Source organism: Mustelus asterias, chromosome 12, assembly GCF_964213995.1.
Source record: "Mustelus asterias chromosome 12, sMusAst1.hap1.1, whole genome shotgun sequence".
Classification (NCBI taxonomy): Eukaryota; Metazoa; Chordata; class Chondrichthyes; order Carcharhiniformes; family Triakidae; genus Mustelus; species Mustelus asterias.
In genome coordinates, this window is record NC_135812.1 from 102426929 (window position 1) to 102439544 (window position 12616).

General features: G+C 45.3%; 1 protein-coding gene across 1 annotated transcript; it reads right to left on the reverse strand.

Moving 5' to 3' along the window:
• Positions 1-934: 934 nt before the first annotated feature.
• mcrip1 (MAPK regulated corepressor interacting protein 1) lies at positions 935-10883 on the reverse strand. Its single transcript, XM_078226067.1, has 4 exons — positions 10828-10883; positions 10365-10489; positions 6520-6618; positions 935-2370 (listed from the first exon to the last, which is right to left on the reverse strand). The coding sequence occupies exons 1-4, from the start codon at positions 10881-10883 to the stop codon at positions 2306-2308; spliced, it is 345 nt and encodes a 114-aa protein (XP_078082193.1). The 3' UTR covers positions 935-2305.
• Positions 10884-12616: the final 1733 nt, after the last annotated feature.

The window sequence follows — 12616 nt, forward strand, 5'->3', positions numbered from 1 at the left end:
TGTCCTTTTAGGTGTTAGAGGCTGCAGATTTTTCAAAGGAGCCTTGGTGGGTTTCTGCAATGCATCTTGCTGCCGCTGTGCATCAGTTGTGGAACGAGTGAATGTTTAAGGTGGTGGATGGGCTGCTTTGTCCTGGATGGTGTCGCGATTAATCGTTGTTGAAGCTGCACTCATAGAGTCAGAGAGGTTTACAGCATGGAAACAGGCCCTTCGGCCCAACTTGTCCATGCTGCCCTTTTATTTTTAAAATCGCTAAGCTAGTCCCAAATGCTCACATTTGGCCCATATCCCTCTATAGCCATCGTACCCATGTAACTGTCTAAATGCTTTTTTAAAGAGAAAATTGTACCCACCTCTACTACCTCCTCTGGCAGCTTGTTCCAGACACTCACCAACCTGAGAAACAATTGCCCCTCTGGACACTTCTGTATCTCTCCCCTCTCACCTTAAACCTATGCCCTCTAGTTTTAGACTCCCCTACCTTTGGGAAAAGGTATTGACTATCTAGCTGACCTATGCCCCTCATTATTTTATAGACCTCTATAAGATCACCCCTCAGCCTTCTACGCTCCAGAGAAAAAAAGTCCCAGTCTATCCAGCCTCTCCTTATAACTCAAACCCGTCAAGTCCCGGTAGCATCCTAGTAAACCACTCATCCAGGCAAGTGGAGAATATTCCATTACACTCCTGACTTGTGCCTTGTGGACAGGCTTTGGGGAGTCAGGAGGGGAGTTATCCACCGCAGAATCCCAATCTCTGACCTGCTCTGATAGCCACAGTATTTACATGGCAGGTCCAGTTCAGTGTCTGGTCAGTGGTAACTGCCAGGATGTTGACAATCTGTTCACACTGTTTGTTGCACATCACAGCTTTTTCAGTTGGTTTAAACTGCACGTCATTCACACAAACAAGAACTGGACAATATACAAACGTTAGACTCATAAATGAAGTCAGTTTTATTTACAACACTTCCCCACTTAAGCATCAGGAAGTTCGCAAAATTGTACAATTCCTCTGACAAATACAATCCTTCTAGCTCTCGAGTGTGACATGTCCATACGACAGTGGAGTACAGACTCTTAATACATCCTTCCCCATCAATTAGACAAGTTGCCAACGTTAGTAACAATTTATGCCTCACAGTGATGGTTACAATGCTTAATCCTTCCCGCGCCCAGGATGTAACTGCTGAAGGAAAGGGATGAAGGAAAAACTACTTTGGGAGCTTAGATTTCCGGCGAAAAGACTTGCAGTGTATGAGAGTTGCCCGCTGTTTAGAAAGCTGGATGATTCCTGGGAGAAACCCAGGTTTCTAAACAGTCCACCGGTCACATTGTGTGGGATCTTCCACTTTATCAGAGACGGCTGGAGAATACGCAGCACCAGGCCAGGGGAGGAGGAGGCCATTTTAGACATCCAAAATCACACTGCCCAGAGTCTGCATTCCCACCCACCCCGCCTGGCGGCTGTCATCATACACTGCAGTGAAAACAAATTTAAAAGATTATTCCACCACCCCCCCCCTCCCCCACCCCCCCACCCAACCCTACCCATACTTTTTTAAAAAGTTAAAGACTTATTTGAAAGCTGGAAGCTTACCTGGAATACCAAGTTAAAATGACTTGTGGCCTGTATACAGAAAACCAGTTTGTGATCCCCTCACACAGCTCACTGCTTTAAGTCCAAGCATTTAACCCGAGCTTCTCATTTGCCCACATCAGTACTGGCTGCATACAGCACAAGTCAAATCGAATGTTTCACCAAATCTGGAATGGTATTTTTAAACAAACCAGTCATTGAGGTTTCTGCATCATTCAATAGGCTATCTTTTTCACCCCCCCCCTTCCCAACCTAACATTTCCGAATGGGACTTACTCGGAAGATCCAGTTTGGTTGCCGGCGCCAAGCAAATGACGGAGAAATCTAACAATCGGAGGCCAGAGTGAATACTTTCCAAAAAGGCGGCTCCCGAGGGCATTACACTCCTCACGGCGGGCGGACAGGAGTCCAAATTGTGGCCATAACATGTCAAAATGGAGCTCAGCTCTCGACAGGAATGGAGAAGAAACAGATGGAAAATAAATCAGTTAAAATTAGCACCATCTACAAACTTTTGGGTTTTTGTACACATGCTGACTGCATTGCATCCTCAGGTCAGTTAGAGGTAACCGACAGGACATCCATTCTGCTGGAAGAAAGTGGGTTGGCTCTGGTTCCTCGCCAGCCAGAGATCAAAGGAAACAAACTTCAAAAGGAAGTTCCTGAGGATGTTGAAGGAAAGATCAAATCCAGCCGAACGTAGGCCTTAAGACTTCTTAGCATCTGACACACCCCTCTTCTTCAAATCGCTCAAATCGACAGGGGTGAAATCTGAAAAGCAAATGAATCGATTTAGAACCTGGACTGTGTTCAACCAACTATGTGCGCAAGATGATGCGTGTGTGAGTGAGTGACGGGGGTGGGGGGGTGAGAGGGAGTGGCTGGGGGTGGGGGGGTGTGCGTGAGTGAGTGGCGGGGGTGGGGGGGGGTGTGTGAGTGAGTGGCGGGGAGCGGGGGGGTGTGTGTGAGTGAGTGGCTGGGGGTGGGGGGGTGTGTGTGTGTGTGAGTGGCTGGGGGTGGGGGGGGTGTGTGTGAGTGAGTGGCGGGGGGTGGGGGTGTGAGTGAGTGGCGGGGGGTGGGGGTGTGAGTGAGTGGCGGGGGGTGGGGGTGTGAGTGAGTAGCGGGGGTGGGGGTGTGAGTGAGTGGCGGGGGGTGGGGGTGTGAGTGAGTGGCGGGGGGTGGGGGTGTGAGTGAGTGGCAGTGGGTGGGGGTGTGAGTGAGTGGCGGGGGGTGGGGGTGTGAGTGAGTGGCGGGGGGTGGGGGTGTGAGTGAGTGGCGGGGGGTGGGGGTGTGAGTGAGTGGCGGGGGGTGGGGGTGTGAGTGAGTGGCGGGGGGTGGGGGTGTGAGTGAGTGGCGGGGGGTGGGGGTGTGAGTGAGTGGCGGGGGGTGGGGGTGTGAGTGAGTGGCGGGGGGTGGGGGTGTGAGTGAGTGGCGGGGGGTGGGGGTGTGAGTGAGTGGCGGGGGGTGGGGGTGTGAGTGAGTGGCGGGGGTGGGGGTGGGGGTGTGAGTGAGTGGCGGGGGGTGGGGGTGTGAGTGAGTGGCGGGGGTGGGGGTGTGAGTGAGTGGCGGGGGGTGGGGGTGTGAGTGAGTGGCGGGGGGTGGGGGTGTGAGTGAGTGGCGGGGGGTGGGGGTGGGGGTGTGAGTGAGTGGCTGGGGGTGGGGGTGTGAGTGAGTGGCTGGGGGTGGTGGGGGGGTGTGTGTGTGAGTGGCTGGGGGTGGTGGGGGGGTGAGTGAGTGAGTGGCTGGGGGTGGGGCAGGTGCACGGGCACGTGGAGGGGGTCACATGCACATGGGGTGCATGTCTGGGCTGGTGTGGGGACAGGGCACAATGCAACGGGCATTGGATAACTTGTACACCCTGAGAAAGGGCAGCCAGAGTGCATCATGAACACTCGGAATAAAGTCTCTCACTCCTTATTTTAGATTTGCCAAGTTGCGTTTTGCTCATTATCTCTGCTGTTGTATAGGTTTCTCCTGATGAGATACTTATTCAAAGGTGACCAGAGGGAGTTCAGATCATCCATTGATGCACTCGGATAACACTCAGCTCACAAATCCTATCTCTGAACTACATTCAGCAAGGGGGAGAACAGGAAATGGATCTGAAATACATGCTCTGGAGAAGCAGACAGGTTGGATGGTGATAAGATAGAATGTTAGTTTAAAAAGCTGCTTTGATGCATTTTTAAAAAATTAAAATGTTGAAAACCAGCAGTGAAAAATCCAAGTGTTCGCAAAAGTCGAGTGCGCAACTTGAAGCAATGCAAGGACTGTTGCCACATTGTTAAACACAATTTGTAAATATAAAGGTCTCGTTGTGCAAGAAATCAAAGAAATTGTGTTAGTGTGAGGGCAGATTATTTTACAAGAGCAGTGGAATCAAGTTGCAGAGAGTCAGTGTTCAGGTTTAACACCAACCTGCCCACACAGCAGTAAAATTACTTGGAAGCACATTACCAATAGGTGCAGAAACATAAGGCCGCACCTCAAGTAACTTGAACAGCTCAGAAAACATGAGGAAATAAGATTATATAATCTGTTTCTCCAAGTCATTCCCTACATGACATTTGTCGAAACCAATCAGAGAACAACATTGGGATTATGCGGGTCAGCCAGGAGCTATGAAGTAACGAGAACAGGTTATATAATCTTTCATTAAAAACAGAGAATTCTGGAAAGACTCGGCAGGTCTGGAAGCACCTGCGGAGAGAGAAACAGAGTTAACATTTCGGGTCCGTCTGACTCTTGTCAAAGCCATGAACAAGGGTCATATCGGACTCGAAACGTTCGTGCTGCTTGATAGGAAAAAAAGGGGCTGAGTATTATTTAAATGGAGAAAGACTGCAGAAAGCTGCAGCACAGAGAAATTTGAGAGTCCTCGGGCATAAATCTCAGAAAGCTAACAATCAAGTTCGACAGGTAATAGGGAAGACAGATGGAATGTTGGCCTTTATTTTAAAGAGAATGGGGCATAATAATAGGGAAGTCTTGCCAGAACTATACGAGGCACTAATTAGACCACACCTGGAACATTGTGAATAGCCTAGGTCCCATTACCCAAGATACGGGCATTGGAGGCAGTCCAGAGAAGGTTCACAAGATAGGCTGATCTCAGGTATGAAGGGAATTTTTTTTATGAGGAGAGATTGAGTAGGTTGGGCACGTATTCACCGCAGTTTAGAAGAATGAGAGGTGACCTTATCGAGACACAGTGGTTAGCACTGCTGCTTCACAGCTCCAGGGATCTGGGTTCAATTCCCGGCTTGGGTCACTGTGTGTGTGGAGTTTGCACATTCTCCCCGTGTCTGCGTGGGTTTCCTCCGGGTGCTCCGGTTTCCTCCCACAGTCCAAAGATGTGCGGGTTAGGTTGATTGGCCATGCTAAAAATTGCCCCTTAGTGTCCGGAGATGCGTAGATTAGAGGGATTAGCGGGTAAATCTGTAGGGATATGGGGGTAGGGCCTGGGTGGGATTGTGGTCGGTGCAGACTCGATGGGCCGAATGGCCTCTTTCTGTACTGTAGGATTTCTGTGAGACATATAGGAGTTTCAGGGGGTTTGACAGGGTAGATGCGGAAAGGCTGTTTCCCCTTGTGGGAGTGTCCAGGACCAGAGGGCATCATCTCAGAGGAAGAGGTCATCCATTTAGAGGAGGAGGAGGAATTTCTTCTCTCAGAGAGTAGTGAATCTGTGGAATTCTTTACCAGAGAGCCGTCGAGACTGGGTCATTAAGTATGACTAAGGCTGAATGTGATCATACTGTGCTATTGATATATTTTATGTTTAAGGGGACAGTTTTAAGATTCAGCTTTTTTTAAACAGGCAGTCGGTATGTCTGAGGGTAATACAGCTCAGATGCTAGGACAGTAGGATAATTACTAATTTTAGCTATGCAGTGTTTGCTCAGGAAACAGCTAATGAACTCTTGTTTACAAAAAAGTTCCCCTGGGGTTTTTTGATTAAAGAAATGGAAGGTGGGTTTAGGTATACATGTGATAATGTGGTTAATGGGAGACGCGAGGTATGGAGCAGAGAAATTGCTTTCTGTTCAGTTTCTGGCAGAAGTCGGCAAACTGCTCTGAAAATCAAAACCTCTGAAAGCTTCAAGGATGTTAACAATTTATAGCAAGTATGCCTGGGTTTGCTAACTGTATTTAAAGTGACATTAGAGTCTAAGAAGACTGCTGCTTATTTGGAATTGAAAAAGCGATAAGTTAGAAATGTTTCCTTTCATTTTTTAACTATTGTTCAACTGTTAAAGTTCAGCTGCTTCATGTTGTTAGAGTCATATTTAAATTGTATTATGAATAAAGCTTATTTTGATAAAAGATCTCGAGTTTGTCAGTGGAATTACTCCTGAGGCGAAGCATCCTTTCCTCACATTTATGCCAAAATAGAAAAAATTGTTGGGGTCTAGTCTGGTTCATAATATGCCTTGGGGTTCAGGTCCAAGATCCTAACATGAGATGCATAGATCTTTAATCAGTAAGCAAATCAAGGGTTCAGGGATAGGGTGGGAAGGTGGAGTTGAGGATTTTCATATCAGATCAGTCATGATCTCATTGAATGGCGGAGCAGACTTGATGGGCCAAATGGCCAACTTCTGCTCCACATCTTATTGTCTACAAGTATCTCACTATAGAGGAAACAGGCAGCTCAGTTTGAAACAAGTGCTGGTCTTTTCCTGCAGGGTGCAAGTAGGCATCTTTCATCCTTTACAACATACCCTTTGTTTCACCACATTACCTGCCAATATTGAATTAACCCTCTTCAAACATACTTACCCTCCAAGCAAGGAGTATTAAAATTTTTCTAAAGATTTTTGCAATTAAAAACAAGTGGCTTTTGCAGAAGACTTCTAAACAATATTGGCAGATTTCTCCTCTGACTTCCCACACCAGCCTCAACCATCCATTACTCACTGTGCAGATTTGGATTAGGATTCTTCTCTACGTACTGGACAGGGCCTCGCTCATTTCCTGACATCTGGCTCCTCAGCTCTCGCTCCACACACTGCCAAGCTGAAAACAGAATCAGATATTAGGCTGGAGTTAGACTCAAGGACAGCCTTTGGTGAAACTCTGTCCAGCCGCCCTTCTGCCTCTTTTTCCCCCAATTTCAAAAAAAATGAATCAGAGTTAAATTCACAGCATCAAATGTTTCAAACTAATTCCACAAACCCCAGGGAATCTCAATCTTCTGCCTTTCTGCAGTCACTGTCTAACAGTGCACAACTCTGTAGATTTAAATATTTCTAACTACAGGAGACAGTCGTGTATTTTCCTAAACGGACTTCTAGCTGCAGAATAGCTTTCACAATTGTTTTTGTCTCAAACCTGACTGTAAATGATTTGTGGCCTTACTTCATCCTGAGACCACAAGTCGAAGGCTACACTTCAAAAGAATGCCCTGGCTGAAGAATAGTCGAGTTCCAAATTATGACAAACATTTAAGCTTGGCTTTCGCTTTAAAAGGGACAGTCCAATAGGATTCCCACAATTGCAAGCCTACAATTTCAAACAGGAAGGTTGTCCCTTTGGCACAGTTTCCTTCTGCAGTGGGTAACCACTAAAACCCCAAGATATGTATTGAGAAGCCACAACTGCCAGCTGCTTCACAAAGTTAAAACAATTCCACAGTTGGGAAGCCGTGTTGCCAAGGCAGGGCCCCCAGCTCCATACTTTGGGACTATTAATCACAAATCTTTGTTCAACTGAAGTACATAAACAAAACAGAGGAATAGAGTAGTACATCTATCAACCTAAAATGTATTGGCTTTGCTTGTATAAGATGCCCCAAAGCACAAAGATGCTTTATCAAGAGAGCATCAAAGTTTAAATGCGATCAAAGCCCCAAGGGCCTTAGACAAGTACAGGCAGAGTAACATCATAGGGTTCTCTGTAAAATGTGATGGTGCGTTACAAGCTCAGAAGTCATTCAAAGTCCAAGCACACCCCTTGGAATGCAACAGCTGATGATTAGAAGATAATTTAAAAAGGTGTAACAAAGTACATCTGCTTGGAAGTCCCCAGGTAAACACAGATCTCCAAAGGCGAAACTCTCTTTAGCATTAATGCATCCAATACATAACTTGACACGCTTCACAATTCCATATGCAGGTCTCCAAATCTTTTGCATTAAGCTCAGAATAGAAGAGGATAAAAAGCAGATTAAAGCAAAAGTACCAGCTGTTAGTTTATTATTGTCAATTGTTGATGAAGCCACAGGGTGCTGTTAGCAGGATTTCAAAGCAGGGATTCGAGCAACAAGGGATCTTGGCATCAATTAATATCAATTCTCTAGCCAATCAGAACGCAGATTAGCTATTAAAAAGACAACTTTACATTTTACTCAAACGTCTGTAGTTTTAAAATCCAGACATCCAAAAACAAAGGCAGCCACATCCTGTTGGGAAAAGAGTGTGCATGTCAGCTTAGACTAGGGCACATGTAAACGCCGCCAATTTGACAGCAGGGAACTAGTGTAGTTACCAGATGGCTGAGAACTCATTCTAAAATATATTAGAATAAAATATGTGCCTAAGTAAAAAAACATCTAATGTTGAACGGGCGATTTACACCTCTAATATTCAAATGAACAACACTCTCCACTTTATCTTGGGACTCATGGATTAAAATGTTTAATTTTAGAAGATTACAAGGAAATCTCCTTTCCAATCCTTATAACTAGGCCGCTCACAATGGCTAGGACAAGGGGAGTGCAGGCAACTACTCCTAAGCCTCTAACAATGAGCCAGTCATACTTCACCTCTGCGATGGGATAATCCTAAACCCACCCTGCACTCCATTTAGTCTCTACACCACGGATTTGGGAAGAGCTCCGCACATGCCAAATCTTGGAAAATCGCAGCTGCTCTTTGAAAAGATTCCTTCTGTGCCAAGTGCAACAAAACCATAAATGCATTCTTTCAAACTGCAGTTTATCAGCCTAGTCAACTATAACCATTTTTAAAAATTTGTTCATGGGACATGGGTGTCGCTGGTTGGCCAGCATTTATTGCCCATCCCTAGTTGCCCAGGAGCAGTTGAAAGTCGACCACATTGCTGTGTCTCTGGAGTCACATGTAGGCCAGACCAGGTAAGGACGGCAGATTTCCTTCCCTAAAGGACACTAGTGAACCAGATGGGTTTTTCCAACAATCGAGAACGATTTCATGGTCATCAGTAGATTCTTAATTCCAGATATTTTTTATTGAATTCAAATTCCACCATCTGCCGTGGCGGGATTCGAACCCGGGTCCCAGAACATTAGCTGAGTTTCTGGATTAATAGTCTAGCGATAATATCACTAGGCCATCGCCACCCCATAAACTTCTCACACAAGCCTCATCAGAAACCCCATATTTTTTAAGTAGAAAATGCAAGCGTTCACACAAGCCAATAGTCTAACTGCTCGTTACGGTGGTAAAGTTAGACTCAGATTTTCTTGCACAAACTTAAGGAATTCCAAAATGCATGCTCCAGGAAAGCAACCAAATTGAGTCATGTATTCTATACTATCAGATATTCCACTGCAGCAAACAAGGATCATCAGCATCCTCTTAAAGGACTATTAAATGTAGGAGTTTTGTAACATCTGTAAGGTTATTCAACTTTTCCAATTAACTTACTTTGACACTGAGCCATTTAAGGAGATATTAGGGCGGGTGGCCAAAAGCTTGGTGAAAGAGGTAGGTTTTAAGGAGTGTCTTAGAGGAGGAGAGAGAGGCAGAGAGGTTTAGCTAAAAAGTTTCAGAACTCAGGGCCTTTGTATCATGAGCATCCATCATTAGTGTTCTTGCCATCAATTGCAAAGTTCATGGAATGTGGAACACCAACCAGGGGCGTGCTGGAATAGTCAAATCCAGAGGTAAAGAGATGGATGAGGTTTTCAGCTGAAGTCGGGGCAGAATCAGTCAACATCATGGAAGCAGACGTAAACTGTCTTAATTATAATGCAAGTGTGCAGTAGGAAGTCCACCAAGGTGGCGAAAAGTCTGCTTCAGTCTCGAGACAGTTGCCAAGGAGAGGGATGGAGCTGGTAGCTCGGGAATAACATTTTAGTGGGGATTGCAGACAACGGCTTTGATCTTCCCAATATTTAATTGGGGGAAATTTCTGTTCATCCAGCACTGGATGGTTGTCAAGCACATTGGGGGAGCCAAGAGAGATGTAGTAGAGCTGGGAGCAGCGTGTGTGTGAAAACAGAGGCTGTGATTTTGCATTATGTTTCCCAAGGAGCAGTCTACTGTAGATTCCCCCATTGTTGGGAAGATGCTGTACTGTGTGGCCATTCTGTGCCAGGAGCTATAGCTCAGTACACTCGCCTCTGACTCAGAAGGTTGAGAGTTTGAGAGCCACTTCAGGGGATGAGTGCAATAATCAGAGCTGGCACTCCAGTGCTAGTACTGAGGGGATGCTAAACTGTTCAGAAAAGATGTTAAAATGAGGCTTCTTCTGCCTTCTAAAGGGGAATATAGAAGATACCATTGCACAATTTTGAAGAGGAGCAGGATGTTATCCCCGGTACCCTGGCCAATATTTATCCTCTAATCACCATCTTAAAGAAACAGATTTTCTTATTATTGTGGGAGCTTGCTGTGCATAAATTTGCTGCAATGTTTCCTGCATTATAACAGTGACTACACTTCAAAAGTACTTCACTGGCTGTAAAACACTTTGGGCTGTCCCGTGATAATGAAAGGTGCTATATAAATGCAAGTTTGTCTATTTGGAAGTCTGCTTTCTTCACATCAATCTCAATGTACCTTCATGTATAAATCTGACATTCTCTTCATGTGCTGGAGTATAAATCTCTTGTGGTGCAGTGTTAGTTGGAGAACGTGGTCCGTTGCTTCGTTTGCCATTATAAACAATCCTTGGTGCAGGTGAGCTGGAAGAGAGGAAATAAGTTCACATTTAGGCTAAAAGAAAAAGTTTAATTTCTCTGGATATTTGATCTTGTCAGTTGGACAAACCTCAAGATAAAAGCAAATTACTGCGGATGCTGGAGTCCAAAACAAAAACAGAAAAAGGACCAGACTCAAAACATTAGCTCTGTTCTCTCTCCACAGATGCTGTCAGACCTGCTGAGAGCTTCCAGCATTTTCTATTGTTGTTGGACAAACCTCAAACTGGTTATGAACGTTGGAACTGCAAACTCCAGTAATACTAAAAGCCTATGTCTTCACTCGCACCAAGTCCTGTTCCCTTATTGCCTTCTGTGCTCACTGGTCAAGCAATGTCTTTATTCTAAAACTCTCATCCCAGTTTTCAAAGCCCTCCATGGCCTAACGGCACGGTGGCACAGTGGTTAGCACTGCTGCCTCACAGCACCAGGGACCCAAGCTTGGGTCACCGCCTGTGCAGAGTTTGCACGTTCTCCCCATGTCTGCGTGGGTTTCCTCTGGGCGCTTCAGGTTTCCTCCCACAATCTGAAAGACGTGCTGGTTAGGTGCATTGACCCGAATAGGCGCCAGAACATGGTGACTGGGGGAATCTCACAGTAACTTCATTGCAGTGTTATGTAAGCATTACTTAGAAGAAACATAGAAAAGCTACAGCACAAACAGGCCCTTCGGCCCACAAGTTGTGCCGAACACATCCCTACCTTCTAGACCTACCTATAACCCTCCATCCTATTAAGCTCCATGTACTCATCCAGGAGTCTCTTAAAAGACCCTATTGAGTTCACCTTCGGCAACTTGTGACTAATGAATAAATAAATAAACTTATAAATTCTCTAACCGCTCCCTGTCTCTATAAGCTTCACTAGCCCCTATAAGCCGGTGAGGTATCTACACTCATCTAATTCCGGCCTCTTGAGCATCCCTGATTTTAATTACTCCATCATTAATAGTTATGCCATCAGTTCCCGAGGCCCCAAACTCTGGAATACCCTCCCCATACCTCAATGCCTCTGTACATTGCACTGGTTCTTTAAGACACTCCTGAAAACCCACTTTGACCAAACTTTTGGCTGCTTGACCTAATAGCTGTGTGCAGGCATGGTGTCAAATTTTGTTTGGAAAGGCTTCTGTGAAGTGCCTTAGGACGTTTTATATTTACAATGCACCTTTAGCACAAGTTGTTGTTGCAATCCAAAATCATCCCCTTTAAATTATGGTTCTGTTTATTTCTAACCAGAACGTTTTTGAATTTCTCCCACTGCATATTTGTGTTGGCAGGAACACAAGAACCTGCAAAGTTCCTGTGCTGAGATCAAAGGAAATAGCAAACCAATGGCAGATTGCAAACCAAATAAATTCTTCTGCAGTACAAAATGGCCATCTTCAGAACAAAGTGACGTTTCTTTCCAAGTGGCATGGCTGTTTCTGCACACACTGGCGTGACAGGGTACTGCAAGGAGGGATTGCTGTCTGCGATATGCAGCAAGTCCCTCTCACACACAAGGGCAAGAAAATGCATTCTCTGCCAGGCCGGTTAGACACGTTGGACCATTGCTAAGTTTACCAGAAAACCAGCATTTGAATTGAGCTCCTCCATACAAGGATTCCAGATTTTAAAAAACGATTCAAACAACACGGGGACAGATTGGCATAACCCTATCATTCTTACACATCCCAAATAAAATAAGATGGGAGAAAAGCGGTGCTGTAATTGGTAAGAAATTAACCTGTAACACTCAGCTCATCATTTCTCAATTTTACATAGTGCATTCTTCCTTCCAGATTTGTTAGCTCGAAGTTAATACAGATGGTAAACAGGCATCAAGCCCCAGTCCCCCAAACAAATATACTCCTTTCTTACCAGAAAATCAGATAGGATCACTAAATGCTTCAAGCATTCGCTTTTCAACCACACAATGGAAACAGGCAGGCCCCCGGTAACCTGTTCCCCATCACCGTGGCAACATTTTACCACAGTGCACAAAGCAGGGTTCCACAGGAAGAAATATAATCACAAAGAAATATCCAATTTTCTCTGTTCAACTTATTGTAGATCATTTCCCCTAAAACCCCCTAGTTGCCAGATGCACGACGTGGAAAATGCCTAATGA

What these genes read in the sequence shown, in the direction of transcription:
- mcrip1 (XM_078226067.1), bottom strand. Translation starts at nt 10,883, where the DNA reads ATGGAGGGCTTTGAAAACTGGGATGAGAGTTTTAGAATAAAGACATTG. An exon ending in TGTCAGATTTATACATGAAG is followed by an intron (nt 6,619 to 10,364) that starts GTACATTGAGAT and finishes TTCTGTTTTCAG; the next exon opens with CTTGGCAGTGTGTGGAGCGA. An exon ending in TCCTAATCCAAATCTGCACA is followed by an intron (nt 2,371 to 6,519) that starts GTGAGTAATGGA and finishes TTTGCTTTTCAG; the next exon opens with ATTTCACCCCTGTCGATTTG.